Raw genomic sequence first — 25849 nt, forward strand, 5'->3', positions numbered from 1 at the left:
AGAGATGAATCCACTGAATACACATATGCAACAGCTAAATAACTTATCTCACTTCCAAACAAGGATTTAAGAAAACCTTTCCCTCTAACTTGCTTAAAAAAATCCAAACAAAACAACTTTTTTATTAGACTCAAGGCATAAGATTCCCTGATAAAGTCAAATGTACTGGGTCCCTCCCCTCTCAGTAAGCCTCTTAACAGAGTGATTTGTATTTTAACATCTTCAGTCACTAAATGTTTTCTTTACTCACTTTCCGTAATATTCAATATTTTATAACCTCTTGCAGCAGCCCAATTTTTAGCATACATGGCACAAATTAACATCTCTACCAAAAGGATTACTGGGAAAACAATTTAAAGACTAAATGAAAATCTTTCAGTTTTCTTCATTTCTTAGCCATGAGTATGGTCTAGAAATCAGGCCCAAGCAAACCTGATGACCCCAGGGCCTTTCTATACTAACTGGATAACCTCAAAACACCTTCGTTGTCTAGGCAAAGATCTAACCATGCTTTCTTCAGTGCCTAGCTATCTTCTCAGAAAGTAGCCTTTCTGTTGTATGTGAAAGGCCCTCCCATTTAAAATTTAATCTTTACAATAAAGCGAAGCATCACCCTATTAATCTGCCTGCCATATAACTTTTTTTTCCACATGCCAAAAGTGACACATTCATATAATTTCTATTTTTAAAACGTATTCCCTGAAAATAGCCCACTGTAATCTGGGCCTGAGGTCCTTGCTGCAAGACTATAGTGTAGGTAAGATTATATCATGCTAAAGTCCTCCTGCTGCTTCTAGGAAAAAAAAAAAAACATCCTGGGAATGGTATAAGATATGACTGCATTAGATTCAAATAGCAAACCCTGCATAATAGCTGAATGAAGATACAGTGAAATTTAAGTGTATCACCATTAACACTAATGTGATAAGTGGGCCACACTACAGAAAGTAATAATTAGTTTACATACCCTTCCCATTTCAAATTCTCGACAAGCCATTACAATGATCTTAAAAAAAAAAGAATATATATATGTCAATTAAAAGCACAATTTTACACATATAGAAAAGCATAAATTTGGGACATTTTCTTCTCCCTCTGCAAATATTCAACTGATATATTTAAATATGCACAGATTACTAAATTCAATTTTATAAGAAAACTATCAAAATCATACCTTAGTAACAATTCCATTTATTTTAATATCTTGGAACAGATTAAAATACTCTAAATAGCCATTCCATTTATTAGTGATACAGGAAAAACTGATTTCTTCTAAAACATAAACTATGAAAATAAGTCTTAAACTGCTAACTAATCTAAAACTGTTACTAGAAACAAATGCACCAAGAGATGTGTGAGGAATATAGTAAAGTTAGCTACAGATCAAAACAGCAATAATAAACTGCAGTTTTATCTAACTTTAATGTAATTTTTAAGAATTCTTTCTGATTTTTTACACTATTCTAAAATAATGCTTTTAAATCCAAGCACCAGCAATATTAAATATTTTCAATAATTTCCACAGAATTTTCTAAAATTAGAAAGTATGATATAATTACATTTCTTACATTATTAAATTCTTTCCTATGAAGAACATGAAAAGAAAAAAAATAATAATGACTAGAAATATCTCAAATTTCAGCGAGCATTAGGAAAATAAATGAAGCTTGAAATGTCTTAATAAACCTGTTATTTAAAGTCAAATTTTAATATAATATAGCAAAAGTACACTTGAATAAGAAAAAAATCAACTACAATCTCTACATTTGGAGAAACATGATAATCACAAAAAGGTATCTCTGTGGTCTTAGTTTCACATAAATCTCACCATTAATTATTATAACAGATTAGGAAACAAATTACTTACTACAACATTGTATTCCCATATCATCCTCCAAAAATCTATAACTGTATTTGCTAATGGTCCTTGGGTTGCAACATAGGCTTTTGGCCCATAGACTCCCTAAAAAAAGTAAAAAGCAAAATTCACATGCAAAGGAATATTCATTTCTAGATGTCAAAAATGACTCCCACTTCTCTTGTAATATATTTCCAAAATGTTTTCTCATGCTGACAGCATATCATCCTTCTAAAACATGTTATTAAACATTCATCTAACAGATAACAGAACCTCAAAGTTCATGCAAACATCACTCTCGTTTTATATGAGGGTCAAGAGGCGTGGCATGATAAAACAACTTTTATAACATGGGAGTGAATGGTCCACTAGATGGCCTCTAAGATCTTCTCCACATCAACACAATTCTTACTCATTTTAGCCCTTCTCTCAAGTTAGAGGAATCAACAAAGAATATGATAAAAGCAAAGGTGGACCAACTGACAAACAATATTTTTATGTTCAACTTCGAACAGAGTACATTTTTAATATGCCAGAAGTTATTTAAAAAACTAATTTTATATATGCTGATAACAAGAACATGTAATGAAAAGAAAGTTTCCAAATCAAAACAGAATCCAACCCATCACTAAAATTTTTTTAAATTACTTACCATTTTAAATTAAGGTTTCCAGGTTAAGCCCTAAAATTTCATCTTAAAAGAATTCCAACCGAAAATAAAATGTTACTTGAAGTATTTTATATATTGATTTAAAGAATACTAGCATTTATAAATGATATAAAATACAAAATAGAGAAATGAAGATAAAACTATTTTGACCAAATGAAGTTTTCTGCCCAGACCTGAAATTTCATTAATGTAGGGAACTACTGATGAGGAAACTCCTTTTATCAATGTAGATCAGCAACTACTTGCTGCTACAGCTTCTTCCAGAGGTTAAAAGGATTTGGTACTGAGTCACAGGGATAGTTATGTGTCAGAAGTAAGACTTAAACTCACCTTTGGAGTCTGACTCCAAAACTGGCTACTATGCAATACTTCCTCTCTTTAAAAGAGCCTGCAGTTCAGATAGTCACCATAAACCAAAATAATTTTTCAAGCAGGCATATCTGATTATACTAAACAAAGTCAGTAATTCAAAAAAGCTCTAATTGCTTCTGTTATCTACCCCACAGGGTTCAGAAGATCAAACCAAAATACATGTGAAAGTGCTCTGCAAACCTTAAAGTGCAATGTAAATACAAGATATTATTATGTGTTAAAGCATACCTTAATAAAATTCGCATTGATGTAGTCTGAATCTTGGGAAGGAGTCTTTAGAGTCAGCTTAACTCGGCTGTGATCAACTATAAAAGAAAAGATTCCAGTAAATTACTTCCCATTTTACCTGGCAGCATTTTTGCAAACACAATTTGACCAAAATAAATTAAACAACTACATTAAAAACTAAGTCAAACAACAATGTAGCTATTCCCAGAATAATGGAATGATGAAAATGGGAATCCTGAAAAATACCATATTCCCAAAATGCTTATTGGTAAGAAAATGAAATAATTTAACAATCCAAATCACCCTGTTTTTTATAACATACCACTTAAATATTTTTAGTTAATGGAACCAAAAATCTAATAAATTATAGTAAGATAAAATAAACCAGGAGGCAGTTAGGTGGGTTGAAAAAGCTGTGAAATGAACTGGAGAAGGAAATGCCAAACCACTCCAATACCTTTGCCAAGAAAACCCCAAATGGGGCCACAAAGAGTTGGACACAACTGAAATGAATGAACAACAGATAAACCACACTTATGGTAGGAACTCCACTACTATTATATTAAAGGTGACTGTCAGCACATGCTTTATTTCAGTTTGGCCTAATTAGCTAATAACATCTACTGATAGAGTGCTCTAATGCCTAAAAGGTTGTTTGAGATGGGAAAAATATAAATTTCAATTATTACTTCAACTTCTCCATGGTGGTGAATAGGATGTGGCAAACAGAAGACAAAAAAGATGGCCCTCCTCATTTATACAAAGTGCAACTCTACACTGGTAACGTAGCATCTGGTTAGAAGTTAGCCTGTAGTACTATCATCATATAAATTAACGGCAAATTATTATTTCATTCACAACCACAAATAAAGTTTTATCATTCTTTCTTACACAATGGCAGTAAGACACACCAGGGATAGAAAAATGTTAGGGACAGAAAGTTTACATGATGTTAGTGGGTTCTTTAGGATAATATGTTGCAAAAACTTTTCTGTGACCTGAACCTGCAATTAAAAAAGTACAATTTCACTGGGAAAATTCCACTAAAATTTTTATCTAGTGATTTCTGGAAAAGGAAAATGCAAAGTGCATGAAAGGTATGCTGACAAATAGAATGAAAAGATCTGAAAAGAAATATAATTTTTAAATCAATCATTTCATCTCCTCTACTGTTCTCAGGAAGGTTACATTTCAAGAAAGATCAATCTTCAGCTATTTCTCCATTAATTTCTTTGTTCATCTACCTCCGATAATGCCTCACCATTTTTATTTAAATGACTATCAAATAAATGTAACATCTTTCTTCTATTTCCCCCTTCAAGAGCCATAACTACACTTAATCTATTAACTATGAAAACTGACAAAATGTTGTGAATCTAGTAATGAATTATTCAGTTACTTCAGAGTTTACCCTTTATACCTTCAAGTGTAACTGCCTGCAAGGGCGCCATTAGCTATTTTCTTCATTATATACTACATTAGCTCTGCAATCAAATCAAGAGCACGGCACAGGTTAAGTTTTTTCACCTATTTATATCATCCCTCAGCCCTTGCACAGTGTCCATTATATCAAGGAGACAAGAGAAAAACAGCTGGTTTTCAGTGTCTTTGGGGTCCCTTCCATATTATTCCCCACATTTTCACATTCCCTCCTCTGAAGCATCCTATATATTTCGTTCTTATGCTTTCTCAGATTATTTGGATGACTAGACAAATGGTCAAAGTACAGAGTAAGAATACTTTTGTTTTTGAGGGCACAAAGATATTTTTATCAACAACACAGATAAAGACATTTATCAGATTTTCAAGGGACACAATTTAGGCATAGAAGTAAAATAAAGATTTTGAGCTCACCCTATTCATCTGTGAAATGAGGATAAAATTAGGAGACTGCATCTCATAATGTGAAAAAATCACTTTATAAACTATAAAAGCAGAGCTATGTAAACATATTATCAAGACAAGCTTGATTTTAATCTGTCATTTCATTAATTTCTAAGAAAGCTGCCTGATCACTAAGAGATTAGTTGGCTTTTATAAAGGTTACACACAACCAGTACGTATCAGAAGTAGAACTTGAACTCAGAGTCTTCTTAACTTTGAGGAAGATTATTCAATGCCATAATGCCTCAAGATGAAAAATATAATGCCCTGCATAGAGGTTTCATAAAGGCTTAAAAAACAAACTATATAAATATAACAACAGGAGATATGACTTGAGTTCACATGAAAATCATTTGGCTGACCGACAAGATTCATGAGTCAATAGAGTATGATGTAGCTGTTCAAAAAATATTAATGCCAAGTATAATCAGAATGTTAGTCCCATAAAACTAGCCACATATCCTGGATTATATAAATTAAGGCTGTTAGTTTTAACATGAGTAATGACAGCCAAGGGTAGTGTTCAGTGGAGTGATAAGGATAGCAAATAAAATGCGCAACCTAATATTCTACCAACATGAACTATTTAGCCAGGAGAAAAGATGACTTAGAGGTCACATTACTTGAATTTTCTTTAAACAATTAGACAAGTATTCTGCCAAACATGCCAATTTATGTGGCTCTATAAGGGTGATATATATATATACACACACATACACTAGTTACTATAAGGCATATCCCTGCTATATATAAGGAAGAGCTTTTTCCCCCCTAACAATTGAGGGGTCTAATTAGTTCCTTTTTACTCTAAGTGTTAGGCATCGATAAAGACAGACAAACAGATATATCTACCTACATAAAATCAAGAGACTTTCTAGGAGGGAATTTCCAGTTTCAGTGTGAAATTAAACTAGATAAATGAGCTTATATTCTATCAATGGAAAACATACGTAAGAACAAAATGTATACAAGTTAAATAGGATGGGGGCAATGGAAAACATACGTAAGAACAAAATGTATACAAGTTAAATAGGATGGGGGTGGTGGGGGGAACAGCAGGGAAGGGGCCAGAGAAAGTAGCAATTGTGAAGATGAGGAAGGTTCTCATGTAAGAAGATGGTAAATGACTTGAGTTTGAAAAAATCTAGGGATTCTATGATGTAAGTAGTGAATATATTCTAGTCATGCAGGACAAAATGGGGGGAGGGGAAGGGGGAGGCCATGAGGTAAAGGAGGGAGACCAAGAGGGAGCAAACATTGACACTAATATGGTTGGACCACTGATTGCTTTTTTTTTTTGGCTTGGTTTGGTTTGGATTTTTGGAGGAGGAAGACAGGGCAATTGGGGTTAAGTTACTTACCCATAGTCACGTAGCAAGTAAGTGTTTTTTCATGTGTCCCTTCCCCTTCCCCAACATGACTAAGGTGGAAATCAGATTTGCATGATTTCATGTGTATAACAAGGCAGCTAGATGGCACAGTGGATGGAGTGCTAGTCCTGGAGTATAGAAGACTCATTTTCCTGAGTTCAAATCTGACCCCAGATGCTTACTAAGTGTGTAACAATGTGCCAGTCACTTAACCCTGTTTGCCTGAGTTTCCTCATCTTTGTAAAATGAACTGGAGGAGGAAATAGCAAACCACTCCAGTATCTTTGCCTATTAAAACTCAAATAAAGTCATGAAGAGTTGGACACAACTGAAAAACTGAAAAATATGTATAATCAACATTTTTTTCTTGTCTTCTCAATGGGAAAGGGAAGGAGTGAAGGGAGAGAAAATTAAAAATCTCCCCACCAAATAACACACAGATGACATTTTTGAAATTACATATTACTATTGATTTTGGAGGACAGTTCATGATGTCAGATTGATTTTCAGGAAAAACAAGGCAACATATTCCTACAAACTATATATTGAAAAAACAACAACTGGGGAAAATTTATATTGTGCAGTCATTTCAGTGGTATCCAACTCTTCATGACCCCATTTGGGGTTTTCTTGACAGAAATACATACTGGGATATTTTGCCACTTCCTTCACCAACTCATTTTATAAATATTAAACTGAGGAAAATAGTGTTGTTACTTGTCCAGGGTTACACAGCTAGTAAGTGTTTGTGGCCAGATTTGAATTCGTGAAGATGAGTCTTCCTGACCCACTGCACACCTAACTTCCCAAATGGAAAATACATTTCTCCTCAAATATCATTTTTAAGAGTTCGTATTTAGGGGTGGTTAGGTGGCACAGTGAATAAAGTGCCGGCCCCAGAGTCAGGAGAACCTGGGTTCAGATCTGGCCTCAGACACTTAACACACACACACGCACACACAAATAAAACCTAGCCGTGTAACCTTGGGCAAGTTACTTAACCCCAATTGCCCTCCAAAAGGCAAAAAAAAAAAAAAAAAAGTTCATATTTAGAAAACCTGCTAAAATTATTTTCACCACTAGATGGCAATAATGTGTTGTTGGTAAGGCAAAAGACTAATTCTATTTATTATTTTTTGGAACCTGCTGGAAAATGCCAAATGCTCTAAACCAAATATACAGGTCTTTATCAGCCCTGGTCAAGATAAGAAAAATGTATAGTGACAAAATAGAGACTGACTATATATACCTTCACTTCAAACTAATCATGTCTACTAGCTGATTGTTAAAACAAGCAAACCAATAAGGGCCCAAGAGCTTTAAGGAATATGGACCCTCAGAAAGTACCTACAAATAAGAGTGTGAGTTGGGAGACCCAAGGAGGGGAGAGGGGAATAGGGGTTAATGTCATAACATTAATGATGTTATTAAACATTATAATCTGTACCTTTCTAATGATCTGAATCACTAGAATTCAGCAGAAACAAAGTATATTGTATTGCTATATAAAACACTGTAGTTGATTCCTGTGACAGTTTTGCAGATTCACTATCTTTTTTTATCTTTATCTCTCCTTTACAAATTAATCCTTACAGACATAAATTAGCACTTCATCCACCAATATAACATAGACTATCTGATGCTGAAGATATTCATTCAGACTTAAAAGTGACCTTTTAATGGGTTTTAACCCCAACTCCCCCCATAAAATGCAGGAATCTGCAAAAATATTCTCCTGTTCACAGAATATGTAAATCTAAACTATTTCCTCTCAAATTTCCAATTGTTAAAGGAAAAAGATCAACAATCTGAACAAAAGGCTATATCCAACCTAAGGAAAAGGAAGTCCTGATAGAGTGGGATCACTAACACATTTAGAATATTACAAGGTTAAATACTGACATTCCCAAATTTAGCAAAGAGGAATGATGGAAACAAAACGTTGCTTTATATCTTCTAATTGCTGTGTGTGTGTGTGTGTGTGTGTGTGTGAGATCTCTGTGAGAAAGGAAGTTTGGGGCTATAAGTAATATAAGCTAGATCCAAAGAGTTTTTGTTTAGGAACTGTCACAGGAATCATTTGCAGTGTGTTTTATGTGCCTATACAATATACTTTGCCTTGGCTAAATTCTAGTGATTCAAATCATTAGAAGGGTACAGATTACAGTGCTTAATAAAATCATTAAACCATGAAAAACAACACTATCAGTAACTCACTATCTGGCAAACAGAAAATTCTAACAAAAAAGACAATAGAAAAAAAACCCCAAAGTATTGCATTTCTTTTAGTTCCCCAGCCCTCAGTCTAACTCCTATTTCTTTTTTATTCTAGACATAAATGTTTATTTGCATGATTGTATTAGATGTTACATGGAAAATACCACAATCAAAAAATGAATGAAGTGAATCTGATACAGCATAGTGGACAAAGCAAAGAAATTGTAATCAAGAAGATGTGGGTTGAAATTACAGCACTCATTTACTGGTGCTTAGTATAGTGCCTGGCATATAATAGGCGCTTAATCAATGTTAATTGGATGGTCATAGGTAAATCACTTGATTTTTATCTCACAGAGTTACTGTGAGGCTCAAATAAAATACATAAATTGCTTTTCAAACTTTAAATCACTGTCAGTTATGCCAAATTACAAATTTGTTTCCAAATTCATTATAAAAAATAGACAAATGTTACGAAAAATAGTATGCCACCAGAGAGTTTGCTTTTCATAATGAGTTCCAAGGTTTTCTTGAAAGTTGAAAATCAATTTAAACAATCTGGTCATATCACTTAAAAAGTACTATTTCCAAAAAAGTACTATTTCCAAATACTGATTGTGTAATGCATTGAAGAAGTTAAAAGTAATGTGATATACACTTATTAAGTATCCATTATTCAAGTATAGTAAAGTAGCTGTGGTATAGTGGAGAAAAAAGTGCCTTAAGGAAAGTCTTGATTCAAGTCTTTGCACTAGTTGAGTAAACTTCCTTATTGGTAGCACCTTACAACAACGAAATCGGAAGTATGGTCTAAAAAAATGAGAATTTTTAGGTACACTTAGTGAACATAAATTTCTTATTTTTATGGCTTGTTTCATTCATATTAATAATCAGAAGGTTAAACAATGTTCTATTGTGAAATCTTTCAAGGAACCTTGTATAATTATGATACATTCACAGAAGGCATGTTTTTAAAAGGTCAACAAACCCTTATGCATTATGCTCTTCCAAACCAAATACTTCTTTTAAACATCAAACTTGAAATAATGTGTGTCAGATAGCATTAGTGGCAAAGTCTAAATCAATGAAGGATTCCTTATAAATGAAGAGGGCCTCCAAATCACAAAAATATAGATTAGAACTGAATTTAGAATAGAATGTTGATGTTGTCTAGTCCAATGTCAGAATTATATAGTTGAGCAAAATGATGCCCAGAGATGAAAGAGACTTGTCCAAATTTATACAAGTGGCAGATGGAATTTGAACCAAGATCCTAAACTGTAATTCCAGTAATTCCTTCCACTGCATCATAAAGATCTGCTACTTTTTTGCTGACCTTTTGCTAACTGCATCAAGCCTTACCTAAATAAGATCCACAAACTGTAAACACCGAGTAGATGAAGAATTTTTAATATCCAAATTGACATAAAGTTCTAAGTATAACTCACAGCAATGATCAATGATCAAGCAGCACTTATATCTGATGATGAACTGAGTCCAGAATCAATCAAGTAACTTTGTTCAATACAGTAGGCTTTACTGACTTTGGAAAACTAAGCAATATCATAACCCTTTAAGTTTCCCTTTGCACAAAGTTCCTTTAAAAAAAAAATTATTGGGAGGTGGAGCCAAGATGGCAGTGTAAAAGCAAGAAAACTCTGAATGCCCCCTCCATAACTACCTCAAATACCTATAAAAATGACTCTAAACAAACTAGGGCTACAGAACCCACAAAGTGACAGAAACAAACCTCCCCCTGAAGATAGCCAGGCAGGCCTGCAGGAAGGGTCTACCACAGAAAGCTGGGAGCCAAGCCCAGCCCTGCCCCACTTGAGCCTGTGATTTTAGCCTCAGGGTGGTCATGACCAGCCCCAGCTGGAAGGACTTCAGGAAAGTGGATCACCAGCAGCTGTGGTGGTTTCCAGAATTATCAACCCATAAATGCCAAAGACAAAGTGAGAGTTCAGTGTGAACTTTGTGGGAACAGCGGGTCCAGGAGTACAGTCCAGCTCTGCCCCCCAGAGGGAAAAGCAACTGAGGCACCATGGACACCGCGTGGTTGCTTCGGAGCTCCTGGCAAGCAGATTGTAAGGGGACCAAGCAACCAGTCTGAGGGGTAAGTGCTCTTGCTTTAACCTGCTTGGATCTGCATTGCAGTATAGGGTGGAGGTCCTGGGGTGCGTGACCAATGTGCCAGAGCCAGTGGAGGCTTCTGAAAGGGCACCCAACTTATAGCTCCTGCAAAAACCCCAGCGATTTGGGACAAAGCTCTCCTATCTGGAAGCAAAGTTCTACTATGGCAAAAAGCTCAAAAGTCAAATAACTGAGTGGCAACATGAGCAAGCAAAGGAAGGAAGCAGAGCAAGCACAGCAATCCAACTTTGGATTCCTTTTTGGGGGACAAAAAGGCTCAAAGCATGGAATGGCAGGAAGACAACTAAGTCAGAACTCCTACACCAAAAGCTTCCAAGAAAATATCAACTGGTTACAGGCCATAGAGGAGTTTAAGAAGGATTTTGAAAACCAGAGAAGTGGAGGAAAAATTGGGAGGAGAAATGAGAATAATGTAAGAAAATCAGGAAAAGAGAGTCAACAACCTGACTGAAGAAAATAATACCTTAAAAAAACAGACTAACTCAAATGGCAAAAGAAGCTCAAAAAGCCAATGAGGATAAGAATGCCTTAAAAAAAAATTAGCCATCTTTTTGGTGATGCTGTATGGATATAAGTGATGGTCTCTGAGTAATTCAAGTTGAAGGTCACCCAACATAAAGGCATATGGTATGTGTGAAAAGACAGAGCATATTATCAATAGTTTGTGTGCTGCACCACTATTCCTTTAGTGTTAAAGGGTCTAGAGGGAGGTATCCAGCATAACGGACAGACCCTCCATGAAGGTTTTACAGGAGACCATCAAAAAGAGTGGAACAGGATGAAAAGGTGTGGGCAAGGCTTCCATTCTCATTATTAGAGCAAGTACCCTCACTGATGATATGAAATCTAATATTAAGTATATGCAAAGTGTGTGCTAGGTCCTAAAGAGATACACAGAGAAAAGACAATTCCTGCAATAAATATGCTTATAACTCTATATCATAGATGAATTTTGTATATTCATCTATGATATGGAGTTATAAGCACCTTTAGTGCATAATCATGAATATAAAATAAATATTTTTTTAAATATTTAAATTTTTAAAAAATATTTTTAAATATTTAAACACAAGAAAGATACCAATGATATACTGAGACTTTTTAAGGACAGATAAATTCTGAGTGAAGAGTACAGAAAAGGACAATTAATTGTAATATTAATAATAGCTAAAATTTATGTAGTACTTTATAAATATTACCTCTTTTGATCCTAAAATCCTGAAAGTAGGTGCTATTAGTATTCCCATTTTCAGATGTAAAAAATGAGGTTACTGACTGGCCAAAGATCAGAGAACTACTCAACAACTGAGACAGGATTCAAATTAAGTCTCTCAACTCCCAAGGTCAGCACTTTGTCTACTCTGCCATAATCTCCCAATGATTTCAACCATGGTAATAAAGAATTGGGACATTTCTTGATTAGGAACAAATGGATAGAGGCCAAAACTATGAGATACAGTTTACAGAAACTCAGTCTTTTAGTTTGTCTAAAGTGAATGCTTTATTCAGGTGAGTAAAAAGAAGTTATACAAGTAGATTGGTACCAGAGTTTGGAAAGCCTTGAATTCCAGGCAATGGAATCTGGATTTCATTAGGCAAGAAGAAAGTTTTTTGTCAATAGACTAATCTTTCTTATCCATATATATGTCATTTTAGAAGTGACTGGAAAAACGAACGGGAAAGGAGAAAGAGAAAGTGATGAGAATGAGCTATGAGGCTACTACAAATAATCCAATCAAGACAGGATCTGGACTGGGGAAGCAGGAAAGAACAAAGAGAATGACAAGCTTTGGGTCACAGGTAAATGGCAGAAAGGTGGTGCAATTAAGAGGAATAGATTCAATAGAGGCATAATTTTAAGTATGGTAAAGAAAATTCATTTTTCTGTGCATTAAACCCTTTTTCTAAAAACCCTTTCTTCCCACAACTGCCTGAGCAGCAGTTCTTAATGTGGGGCTCCTTGAACTTTAAAAAAATAAATTCTGATATTCTCTTAACTACTTCAATATAATTGCTTTCCTTTATAATTCTATGTATTTTATTTAATGCACTTAACATTATTCTGGGAAAGCGTCCATATATCTCAGACAGCTAAAGGTATCTATGACAGAAAAAAGTTTTAAGAATCCCTGACCTACAGAGAGGCTCACTGGCTTTCTAATCATCAATATCTATTCCTCTCTAAAAGATAAAAACATTGTCCATCTCCTTTTATTACTATAGAATGATCTTATAGGGTTATTAATAAGAACTAGGAGTAATTAGGTTACAGATATTGAATATATCTCAGCATGAATGACTAAGAAAACTGTATAAACAATTCTACTTTTAAAAACACCTTGTGGTCTTTCAGAACGCTTAAAAATTCAATGAGATAAGCATTCTATCCTAATAGACAGAATGGATAGTAGGTCCCCATAAATAAAATTAACCAAAATTGTTCAGAAAAGCTACATATACAGGCAGGAGCTAAGATGGAGTAAAAGCAGGAATCTGTCTAAGCTCCGGCTCCAACCACTTCAATACCTGTAAAATATGACTGAACAAATCTTAGAGCTACAGAATCCACAAAGTGACAGAGAGAAACAAATCTCCCGCTGAAGGCAGCCCAGCAGGCCAACAGGAAGGGTCTATCACACCAAGGTGGGAGCTAAGCACAGTCCCACTTGAGCCACCCAGGCCCAGACCCTGGGTGGCCCTGACCAGCAGCCCAGAACAACCAGAGCAGACTTCAGGAGGGTGAATCACCAGCAGCTGTGGCAGTTTCCAGACTTCTGAACCCATAAACACCAAACAGAAAGAAAAAGGCCAGTGGGAAACTCTGTTGGAACTGAGTGACAGAAGAGCACAGTCCAGCCCCTTCCCCCAGGGAGGTGGTGGAGGTGTGGTGGCTGCAGCTGCTGGCGGATGGCTGCCTCCAGTCCTCCCTGACTGCAGATCGTTGGTGGACCAAGTGACCACTCAGAGGATAATCACTCTTCCTCTGACCTGCTTGAATCTGGATCGTGGTCTTGGGTGGTGATCCTGGAGTATGTGACCAGTGTGCCAGAGCTTGTCAGAGCTCTGACAACATCTGTGAAAACCCTAGCAATTTGGGACACAGCTCTCTCCATTCTGGAAGCAGAACTCTACCATGGCAAAGAGCTCAAAAATCAAGTAATTGATTGGCAAGATGAGCAAGCAGAGGAAAGCACAATCAGACCATAGGATTCTTTTTGGGGGACAAAAAGGATAAAGACATGGAATCAGAAGAAGTCAAAGAACTCAAAACTCCTGCATCAAAAGCTTCCAAGAAAAAATATGAATTGGTTAGAGGTCATGGAGGAGCTCAAAAAGGATTTTGAAAATCAAGTACAAGAAGTGGAGGAAAAAATGGGAAGAAAAATGAGAACGATGCAAGAAAATCATGAAAAGTGAGTCAACAACCTGCTAAAGGAGACCCAAAAAAATACTGAAGAAAATAACACCTTCAAAAATAGACTAACTCAAATGACAAGAGACCCAAAAAAGCCAATGAGGAGAAGAATGCCTTAAAAAGTTAAACTGCCCAGATGGAAAAGGAATTTCAAAAACTCACTGAAGAGAATAATTCTTCAAAATTAGACTGGAGCAAATGAAAGCTAAATAACTTTATGAGAAATCAAGATACTATAAAACAGACCCAAACAAATGAAAAAATAGAAGGCAGTATGAAATATATCTCACTGGAAAAACCACTGACCTAGAAAATAGATCAAGGAGAGATAATTTAAAAATTATTGGACTACCTGAAAGCCATGATCAAAAAAAGAACCTAGAAATCATCCTTCAAGAAATTCTCAAGGAAAACTGAACTGATATTCTAGAACTGAGGGCAAAATAGAAATGGAAAGAATTTACCAATTGCCTCTTGAAAAAGATCCCAAAAAGAAAACTCCTAGGAATATCATAGTCAAATTTCGGAGTTCCCAGGCCAAGGAGAAAATATTACAAGCTGTCAGGATGAAACAATTTGAGTACTGTAGAAACACAATCAGGATAACTAACACAAGAGTCAGCACCTTCTACACTAAGGGATCAAAGGACTCAGAATATGATATTCCAGAGGTCAAAGGAACTAGGATTAAAACTAAGAATCACCTACCCAGCAAAACTGAGTTATAATGCTTCAGGAGAAAATATAGTCATTCAATGAAATAGACGGCTTCCAAGTATTCCTGATGAAAAAACCAGAGCTGAACAGAAAATTGTGACTTTCAAATATAAGAGAAGCATGAGAAGGTAAACAGGAAAAAGAAATCATATGGAACTTATTGAAGTTGAACTATTGACATTCCTACATGGAAAAATGATAATTGTAACTCATGAAACTTTTATCACTATGAGGATAGTTGAAGAGAATATATATGTGTGTATATATCTATATCTAAATCTGTATTATAGATATAGATACACACATATATACACACATATGTGTGTATGTATAGGAGGGTGCATGTATGTAAATACATGTGTGAGTGTGTGTATATATATTTGTACATGTATACATAGAGGGCACAGCATCAGTTGAATAGGAAGAGATGATATCTAAAAAATAAAATTAAGAAGTGAGAGAATACAATGAGAAAAGGAGAAAGGGAGAGATAGAATGGGGTAAATTATCTCATACAAAAGGGGCAAGAGAAAACTGTTACAATGGAGGGGAAGAGCATAAAGGTGAAAGGGAATGGGTCAACCTTGCTTTCATTGAATTTGGCTTAAGGAGGGAATAACATACACTCATTTGGGTATCTTACCATACAGGAAAGTAGGGAGGAGGAGATAAGAACGGGGGATGACAGAAGGGAAGGCAGATTGGGGGAGAGGGTAGTTAGAAGCACACACTTTTGAAAAGGGACAGGGTCAAGTAGAAAACAGAATAAGTGGGAGGCGGGGTAGAATAGAGGGAAATATAACCTTTCACAATATAACTACTATGGAAACATTTTGCGTAACTTCACATGTACAACCTATACTGAATTGCTTATCTTCCCGGTGGTGGTGGGTGAGGAAGGAAGAAAGGAAAGAAAGAATTTGAAAATCAAAGTTTTAAAAACAAATGTTAAAAAAAAATTTTTTTACATGCAACTGGGAAATAAGATATACAGGTAATGGGGTACAGAAATCCTTCTGCCCTACTAGAAAATTGGTGGGGGGCAGGGGGGAAGGATATAAGACAGAGCAGATTGGGGGAAGGGGTATTCAGTATGCTTTCTGTCTTGGGGTGGGGGTAGAGGAAAGATGGGGAGAAAATTTGTAACTCAAAATCTTGTGGATAAAAATTTTTTTAAAAATACATTTTCATTGAAGAAAAAAAAAAGCTATATATACATACAAATGGGGTTAATACCAAGGTTGCACTATACTCTAGATTTCAGCTATTTCCCCCCACTTTTTAATCTGCTCACATTATCTAATATGTATGCATCCATAAGTCCATGGCTATGTGCCCCTGCAAGGTATTTGCCATCCATTCTATTTTTTTATATCTAGTTTAAAAGACAAAAAACTAAAACTAAAAAAACCCAGATAAATCCTTGAAATACTTCAATCTACTTGATCCTAGACCATCCTACTGGAAGAGTAAAAAAATTGAAAAAGTCAGACAAACTTTTTTTTTACGAGAACTGTTGGCTTTGGCATGGGATAATCATGTAAGCAAACTGCTTCTCCCAATACAGATCAGCAACCCGCCCAGCAATTATTTATTGTTATTTTACTATAATAAAATAAATTTATTATTATGTTGTTGTTGATTAGTTAAGTGAGGTGCCAATGGTCACACAGCTAGTATATGTCAGATGTAGAGTTTGAAACCAATTTCCTAGCTGAGAGGTCAACCCTCTATTCTCCGTGCCAAACTATAAATTGTACTTACTCTAGGTAAATTGTTTCCTAGTTCTTAGATATCATTCTAGTGGTAAGTATGAGTAAGAATTGACTACAGTATTTCAACCAAGAAACTTAATAAAAAACTGAAATTCCATGCATATTATACCAAATTATGGCTATACTACATAACCTGCTCTCCATTATTCAAGCCTACAAAGAGAAAATAGAAAATAATTTTAAAATCTTTTCTATTTGGCTTTGGAGGGTAGGTTCAAAGATCTACTGTAAAATATATTCAGAAATGTTTCTACTCTCAAACCTCTTGCTACTTCAACTTAACAATGAAGACTAAAATACAGTTGATAATACGAAGTAGTGGCAATCTTGAAGACACCATGAATAAGAAAAAATAAACCAATAATTTGCAAAAGACTACCCTGCAAAATAAGGAAAATACCTACTATTTTCCACATCTCCAAAGTTTATTTTTGAAAATTTGTAAATATACTTTGCTTCTCTAACTGAAGGGCCTCTAAAGAATTTCACAAAAGAATTTTCCCACCAAAACTTTGGTTTTTGGCTTTTTAAAAATTTAGTACCAGGCCAAAGAAAAAGGAACCTGTATGTACAAAAATATTCATAATAGTTCTTTTTCTGGTGGTGGTAAAGAATAGGAAATTTAGGAGATGTCCATCAACTGAGGAATGGCTGATCATGTTATGATATATGACTGTAATGGAACAGCATTGTGCTTTAAGACATGATGAGCAATATGGTCTCAGAAAAACCTGGAAGACTTACATGAACTGATACAAAGCAAAATGAGTAGAACTAAGAGAACACTGTACATAGTAACAGCAATATTGGAATGATAATCACTTGTGAAAGACTTAGTTACTCTGATCAAGACAATGATCCATGACAATTCCAAAGGACCCACAATAAAAATTGCAATCCAACTCCAAAGAGAAGTGATGAACTCTGATTGGAGAATTTTTTCACTTTCTCAATGTCTTGATTTTTATTGCTTGGTTTTTTGTTTGTTTTTTTTACAACATGACTAATGTGGAAAAATGTTTTGCATGACTTCACATGTATAACTGATATACTGTTTGCCTTCTCATGGGGGGGATAGGAGAGAATTTAGAAATTAAAATTAAGAAATTAATGTCAAAATACATAAACTTTAAAAGAAATTTATTATTAGACAAAAATTATTTTGTAAACAAAGACTAAAGAATAAATGTTAAAAGCATATTAAAAAACTTAAGCAACATTTCAATTTGGATGGAACTGTCCTAACACTGTACTTCTTTTTTAAATTTTTTAAGCTTTATTAACTTCTGATTTACATCATTCATTTCCGCCAGATTTTGAGTTACAAATTTTCTCCCCGTTTTACCCCTACCCACCGCCCCAAAATAGCAGTCCCATAGGATATCCCCTCCTCCAATCTGCTCTCTCCCACATTTTCTCCCATACCCCTTTCGACTTTTCCAGTGGGTCTCTATGCCTCAGTGCCTGTATATCTTATTTCCCAATTATATGTAAGATGGTATTAATAATAGTATATATACACACACTATATATATACATATATATTTGAATATTTTATTTTAAAACTTTGAATTCCAGATTCATTCCCTTCCTGCCTTGTCACCCACCCTTACTGGGAAGATAAGCAGTTCAGTATAGGTTGTACATGTGTGGCTAATGCAAAACAATAACATAGTAGATATATTGTAAAAGACTGACTATATTTCCCTCCCTCCTATCCCACCTCCCACTTGTTCTATTCTCTACTTTGATCCCGTCCCTTTTCAAAAGTGGGTGATTCCAACTTCCCCCTAACACTGTACTTAAAAGACAAAAGCTTGAATATTTACCTAATCTAGTCATTTTAAAACAACAGTAAAAGAAATTAGTGAGGCCACAAAAACAATTAACACTTGTATTTGTTTTGGCAAAAGACAATTCAAACTTACACGGTAATATGTCTTTGTATCTGTTCTTTTTAACATTTTCTTCTTTTTCTCCAGTGGCTGTTGGATAAATTTTTTCTGTTCTATATTTAGTGGATAATCGTCTTAGTCGCTGGGGGAAAAAAAAACACAACATTTAGTCAAATATCTTCGTATTTGAAATATTTAATGCATTTAGAAAATTATTTACTAAAGTTCTACAGGATTGTTGCAGAGCTGGGTGCTAACAAATGCTTGTAAATTCAAAATATTCTTTTCACCCTTTCCCACCTTCAAAGAGTTGACAGTTCTCAAAGTAAATCTAATTTTATAATACAAAAGGAATTAGAATTTTTCCCTACAAAACTCTAAAATGAGGTAAGACATTCAAAAATAAATCATGATCAGATTTGAGTTTTCCCTATGCAAGATGTAAAGATGCAAAATACATATAGAGCTTCCAGGATATATGACCAGAAAAGAAGATTGGCAGGTTGTATAGCTAGAATGAAGGATTACAGATCGACAGTGTATGTTGATATTCATAAACACATGAAGACTATTCCTTGACTTTTCCACTCTTTCACCCTACATTTGCTATCAGTCTTGCTGATACTTTCACAACATTTCTTGAACCTGCTGCCTCATCTATTTTTAAAATTTTTTTTCTTTCCTTTTTGGAGGGCAATTGGGGTTAAGCGACTTGCCCAAGGTTACACAGCTAGTTAGTGTTAAGTATCTGAGGTCATATTTGAACTCAGGTCCTCCTGACTCCAGGGCCAGTGCTCTATTCACTGTGCCACCTAGTCGCCCCTTGCCTCATCTATTTTAACAGCCTAACTGGGTCTTCCTGTTTCTTGTCTCTCCCATCTTTAATCACTACCACCACACTGATGTTCCTAAAACAAAGATATGACTCTGTCACCATTCTTTTAATATTTTTCCCCCCACTGGCTCCCAATTACCTCTTCAACCTAGCATTTCAAGTCTTCCATGATTTGTCTCCCATTTTGTATTATTTGCCTCATGTACACTGTCAATATTTATCAAAGTAGACTACCAGGTATTGCTCATAAAAGATATTCCATTTTAACCTTCTATGCCTTTTGCCCCATATCTGAAATGCACTATATTCTCACTTGTACCTCTTAGAATCCTAGCTTCATCAAAGGACAGCTTCATTACTTCCTATACAAGGCCTTTTGTGATCCCTTTAAGCTGGAAGCAATCTCTACTCCTCCCCTGAAATTACTTTTTGTCTCCTTGTCTATGAACAGGTTACAGTCCCTAGTAATAATGTAAACCCCAGGAAGGCAGGAAGCATTCCCATCTTAGTCTCTGCACCCTGGTTCTATAGCTGATGCTTAGCACAGTGCTCTGCACATCAAGGAGCTTAAAAATGAACTTAGAACACTACATTACTGAAGATTTTTATGGAAAGGCACTGACAAGATGAGACAGCACGATGTATTATTGGAAAAAAAAAATTCCTCCATCCATAATATTATGGATCCAAAGTAACATGAGTGTTTTCTACACCACTTAGCATAGTACACCGAACACACTTAAGAAATAAATAAGTTGGGGGTTGGGTGTGCAAATGGAATAAGACGTCATTTTTTTATACTCAGTAAGAGTTGGAATCACAGCATATTTCAAACTCAGTAGTACAGGTTTACAATGTATTTTCCTCACAATAATTTTGTAAGGCTGTTGTACAAATATTACCTTCATTTTTTTATATGTTGACAATGAAATTCCCCACTCAACAGTAGTGCTCAAAATTGTAACTAAAATGTACATCCTCTGTATCCAGTCCAGTGTTCTATTTCCAACACTAAAATGAAAATTCTATGTCCAACTTACTTCTCATGAACTACTATTTGTCTTCAGTATCCCCAAATTGCTTCCAATTAAAAATAAAACAAAATCTCACCCATATCTGAAGGACAGAATTTACTTCTTAAATTCTTTAAATAATAAAAATTACTTAAAAGCACTATGAAAAAATGCATCCTTTCATATCTCTTGTGAATTCCTGACAAAGACCAATTCTGCCTATTCACTGTACTACAGAAGCAGTTTGTGGGTTAGTGACAATCCCTTACCACATATGGCAGTAGGGATGTTCTTTGAGCTAGAATATTTCTGGTCTGTCACTAATAAGACTCCCTGCTTTTAGAAGCACTAAAAAGTTAGCATTTTAAATTGTTGAAATTCTACTCAACTATATCCCTGAAATTCAATTACATTCAATTCCTACTTCCTTTTCTATTTAAAGATATATTGAAAGTACTCTGATTAAAAAAAAAATTTAAATTTATTTGATGCCAGGAAGTCAGACTACAATTTAACTTTTTTTAACCATTCTTTCTTTTCTTTGGTATATAAATGTAAATAACAAAGAATGTCCACTAGTTTCACACAAAGAATGCAAATAATTGGTTATTTGCAAACCACAGTAATTTACTATATTGTACTTCATGTATCTTTTCACTGTAGTTAGCATACATGACTTTCGCTGCTTTGCAAAATTCCATTTGCCTGAAAAAGTGTCTATCCTGGATAAATGGAAAAGTAAAACCCTCATTTTAATACAATCCCTCATTTTAATACTGCTTCTGTAAGGGACAGGTTAGTTCTTCCTCACCACCTCTGAAAATTACATGATGGTTAACTGTTAAGAGTCTAAAATGTTTCAAGGACAGAAACATTCCTTTACTGATTTTCTTTCTTTTCTTCAACTCACCATATAAATGGAGAAAAAAAGCCAACAGATGCATAAACTCAGATGTGAGATGAATGCCATCTGCTAGACTGTCAAGAGATTTTTCTGGACTCACCCCTGACCCCCGTCCAAAGAATACAATCATATTTTTAAAATTAATAAGATGGAAAACCTAACTACCATCTTGAACTGAATGGGAATAAGGCCAATGTGAAATTTCCTACATTTGTGATCTCCTATGGTACCATAGTTTTCAAAACACACTAATGAACACATTTATAGAAAATGTCCAAAAGGAAAACAGAAAAACACCAAGATACAAATTCATGATTTAATTCAAAAATATTTGCAGGGTTTCTATACACTAAATTATTATTTCTACACTCTTTTTGCCTTCTTACAAAAAGATACATCATTTCTGAAATTTATTTTTTCCATCAACATTTTCTGGAATTTTACGTAAGAATATGTCTAAAAGGGTATGGAGGGAAGAACAATAACAGAAAACATTCTCCAAAAAAAAAAAAAAGAGAGAAACCTATCAATTCCTTTCAATGTTACTGAAAGAGGAAAAATTGCCCAATATATCGTATCATGCCTCATCTCCCCCCTCCTACCCTTGCCAAATAGTCCTTCATGGGCATAAAGTAAAAGTTCTCAGAAACTCAACTGTTTCTTGTGTATAATAGGAAAGTTAATACTTGCTCTACCTCCTTCAACAAGACTGTTGTAAGAAAAGTTCAATAAAACCTTTAATTCATCAGTCAATAAGAGTTTATTAAGCATCTAAATATTTGGTCCCTCCTAATTCTAAAATTTTATGATTCTGTGAAGTCTCTTTGAAATGAGGTTAATGTGTGCAAAGGTGTACTATAACCCAATACTACATGCATGTGATCTGCTAGAACATAATCTAACTGATTATATATTCTATAATCCAGGGCCAGGGATGGTAACTGTTTCATTTCATTCCTTCAAAACATTTGCTGAATTTTGTTTTAAAGCAGACACTGGCATTAACTAGGTACTGGAGATACAAAGGCAAAAATAAAATAGTGCTCTTTTTCATTCTGGAGTTTATATTTTATTGGGGGGGGGATGCACATATATAAATATATGTTATATACATGGCAGTTTTGGAAAAGGGCTTAGGGGAGGGGACAGGAAAGACTTCATGTGCTTGAACCTAGTCTTGAAGGAAGGGATTCTGTGAAAAGGGAGAGCACAGTAGGGAGAGAAGGGGAAACAGTTAATGCGAAGTTATGCATATGAAAAAGTATATGCTTTGTATATGGAACAGAACACTGTTTTGGCTGGATGTGAGTACCCACAGGGAGAGTAATGTGCAATGAGACAGTAAAAAAGGATGGGGTCAAAGTTATGAAGAGCTGCAAAAGCTAAATAAGACTTTATATTCAATCCTATAGGCAATAGAGAGCCACTGTAGTTTAGTGAGTAAGGGAGTTATATAGTCAGATCTTTAATCAGTTTGTAGGATGGGGATGGGCTAGATTGTTGAGAGACTTGAAGCAAGGAGAATAATTAGGAAATAATTGTATGCAATAGTCCAAGCAAAAGGTATTAAAGGCCTGAACTAAGGTTGTGGCTTTGTGAGTCGAGGAGCTGGATATGTTGTGAGTCGAGGGGTATAAAAAACAAGATTTGGAAACTGATTGGATTATGTCAGATAAGAAAAAGGAAGGAACTGAGAAACAATCTGAATTTATGAACCTGAGAAATGTTATGATGGTGGAGCTCTAATGAGTAACATAGAAATTCAAGAGAAATATGGTTTGGCAAGCGTGGGAAAGATAATGAGTTCCGTTTTTGTACATGCCAGGTTTCAGACAGCTATGGGATATGCAGATTAAAATGTCTGATATAGGCAGATAATCAGTGATCCAAGTCTGATGCTCAGGACATTATAGTTATAAACAGATCTAGACATTATCTGTAGAGATAATAGTTAAACCTATGAGAGCTCATGAGGTCACTAATAGACATTGTAGAACAGACAACAAGAAGGTCCAGGACCAGAATAGCCAAATTAGAAGTGAGATAAGTAGGACAATCATGAAAGGAGAGTCTCATGAAAACCCAGAGAACAAAAATTATCCATTAAAGGGAAGCCAACATGAAACGCTGCAAAGAAGGTGAGGAGCATGAGCATGGAGAAAAGACCATAAGATGACGCAATGGAGTAATGAGAGGCTGCATGGGCCTTAAGGTAAGGCAAGATATGGCTTCAAATCCTACATTTATTAACACTGTGACTCCAGGGAAATCAAAACCTCTATCTAATTCTTCCATTTAAGGGGTTTGGACTCGATCAAATCAACAAGCATTAGTCAGGCACTGGTGGTAAAACTTAAGAATACAAAGAAAGGCAAAAAACAGAAAAAAACCCAGCTCTTGAGAGCTCAGTCTAATGAAGGCAGGGATGTGCAAACATATATAAACAAGATATATAAAAGACAAATTGGAGATAATCTTGGAGAGAAGGCACTAGCACCAAAGGAAACCAGGAAAATCTTCTTGGCAGATGAAACCTTAACTTAGACTTAAAGAAAGTCAGGAGGCAGAGATGAGGAGGTTTAGAATTCCTGATACCACTGGGGACAGTCAGTGAAAATGCAGAGTCAGAAGTCATCAAGTACCCACAATAATACTGAGGAAGTTAGAACAGCTTTGAAACAAGTTCATTTTTGAACATGTTAGCTTTTAGGTGTATATAGGACATCCTGTTCTAGATATAAAATAGGTAATCAAGGATGTGAGACTACAGGTCAGTAGGGGACTTAAATAAATAGATCTAGGACTCATCTGAATAGAGGAAAGTGAATACATGGAAGCTGATGAAATCACCTTAGAGAGATAATGTAGAGAGAGAGAACAGGGTCTTGGATAGAGCCTTACAAAACACCCACTGTTAGCAGTAATGACCTAGATGAAGATCCAACAGAGGATATCTCTTAGGTCCCTTTAAGCCTTAAATCTATGATTGTGAGATGCTTGGCTACTTTTAGAGAAAGCAGGTTCTGATGTAAGCGAGATTATAAAGAGTTTGAAGATTAAAGGTGTGTCCCAAAAGTCTTAGTGCAGTTTAACATTTAAATGCTTAGATCTGGCATTATTAGAAATAGTAATAGTCCTATAGTATTAATATAATAGGTTGCTAAATTAATGAAAATGGTTGCTAAAAAGTTGCACATAAATACATTTGTATAAATCATTTATTTTGAAATGCTATTTCCTCTTACTAACTTACTCTAAATGTTTAAGTCGAAGTTGTCTTTTATAAAAAATGGAAGACTTCTTTGAAAAGGAGTTAGGGAGTGAGGAATCTACAACCAATACCTTATTTTTAATAACTAAGAATTATTTGTGGCTTTATCTAGTTTAGAAAATAAATTCTAATCTAGCTCCAAACATATTATTACATAAAATATTGCACAGATACAAAATTTTTAAAAAGAAATTTCAAACACTATATCTATAAAGTCAGTCAGTCTGTGAGAATTTAAGTGCTTACTACATGCCAGGCACTGTGCTAGGTACTAGAGATACAAAGAAAGGTAAAAGTAGTCTCTGCCCTCAAAGAGTTCAGAGACTAATGAGGGAGACAACATGTAAATAAACTAGGTCCACACCAGATATAAACAAAGTAGATGGAAAGTAACTACAGAGGGGAAAGTACTAGCTTCTTAGGGAATTAGGAAAAGACGGAATTTGTATTGAATCTTTGCAGTAAGAACAGTTCCGAAGTTTAGCACAAAGGCTAACACACAGTAGATGCCTAATAAATGCTAGTTGATTTGCCTTCCACCTAGCAGCAACCATTTGGACCTCAAGTAAATTTTTTAAAAGCATCCTACTAGGAGGTTAAGGTGCAACGCACCAAGAAGTTCCATGAAGTCTTGAAAGCATTTTATTCGAACCATAAGGCAAGTCTGATGTACTTCTGGCACTAGAGCCCCTCAGCTAGGCAAAAGTTCAATCCACTTGGGGAAACAAATTCCAACTGCCCTAACTTTGTTCCAATGAGTCCTGACCCACCATGAGGTAGAAGTAAAAAAGGGAGAGCATTAAAAGCATAGGGTACAGTCATTGTAAATGCACAAAGATAGGAGATGAAGTGTAATATGCAATGTATATCAAATACTAGGCCAGTATAGTTGAAATCAGAGAACGCATGGAGGTGAATGAAGTATAAGAAGCTTAGAGGGGGAGAAAGGTACTGGATTATAAAGAGCTTTAAATGACAAATACAGAGCTTCATATTTGATACAAAAGGTAACAGGGATCCACTGGAATTCAATGAAAAGAATGGTGACTTATGCTTTAGGGGAAAAAAACTTTAGCAGCTCAGTGGAAGATGGAACGGAGGGAAGAGAACCAAGGAAGGGAAAGCATGGAGTGAGAAAAGCTGTCTGTGTAAATGGAAAGAAGTAGACATGTGAAAGGAGAAGCAAAGTAGAAATGACAATATTTTCCAACATATTGGATAAATGGGTTGTTGAGACTACAGATTTAGAGATTATGCCGAGACTGCAAGGG

At 35.2% G+C, this 25849-nt stretch overlaps 1 protein-coding gene across 4 annotated transcripts in view; it reads right to left on the reverse strand.

The window, feature by feature from the left end:
- LOC138175887 (tyrosine-protein phosphatase non-receptor type 12-like) overlaps nt 1-25849 on the reverse strand; it is a 118446-nt gene that overhangs the window by 50990 nt on the left and 41607 nt on the right. For 3 of the 4 annotated variants that reach the window (XM_069106535.1, XM_069106533.1, XM_069106536.1), the window contains 4 exons: nt 18589-18697; nt 3129-3205; nt 1868-1963; nt 968-1006 (listed from right to left, as the gene is read on the reverse strand). In XM_069106535.1, the coding sequence (XP_068962636.1) occupies nt 968-1006; nt 1868-1963; nt 3129-3205; nt 18589-18697 (321 nt within the window). Of the gene's footprint in view, nt 1-967; nt 1007-1867; nt 1964-3128; nt 3206-18588; nt 18701-21016; nt 21065-25849 lie in introns of those variants that run through there. The other variant, XM_069106537.1, reaches the window with a different exon arrangement.

Source organism: Petaurus breviceps, unplaced genomic scaffold, assembly GCF_028583685.1.
Source record: "Petaurus breviceps papuanus isolate PSGF00001 unplaced genomic scaffold, PetGlider_PUasm1.0 79, whole genome shotgun sequence".
Lineage (NCBI taxonomy): Eukaryota > Metazoa > Chordata > Mammalia > Diprotodontia > Petauridae > Petaurus > Petaurus breviceps.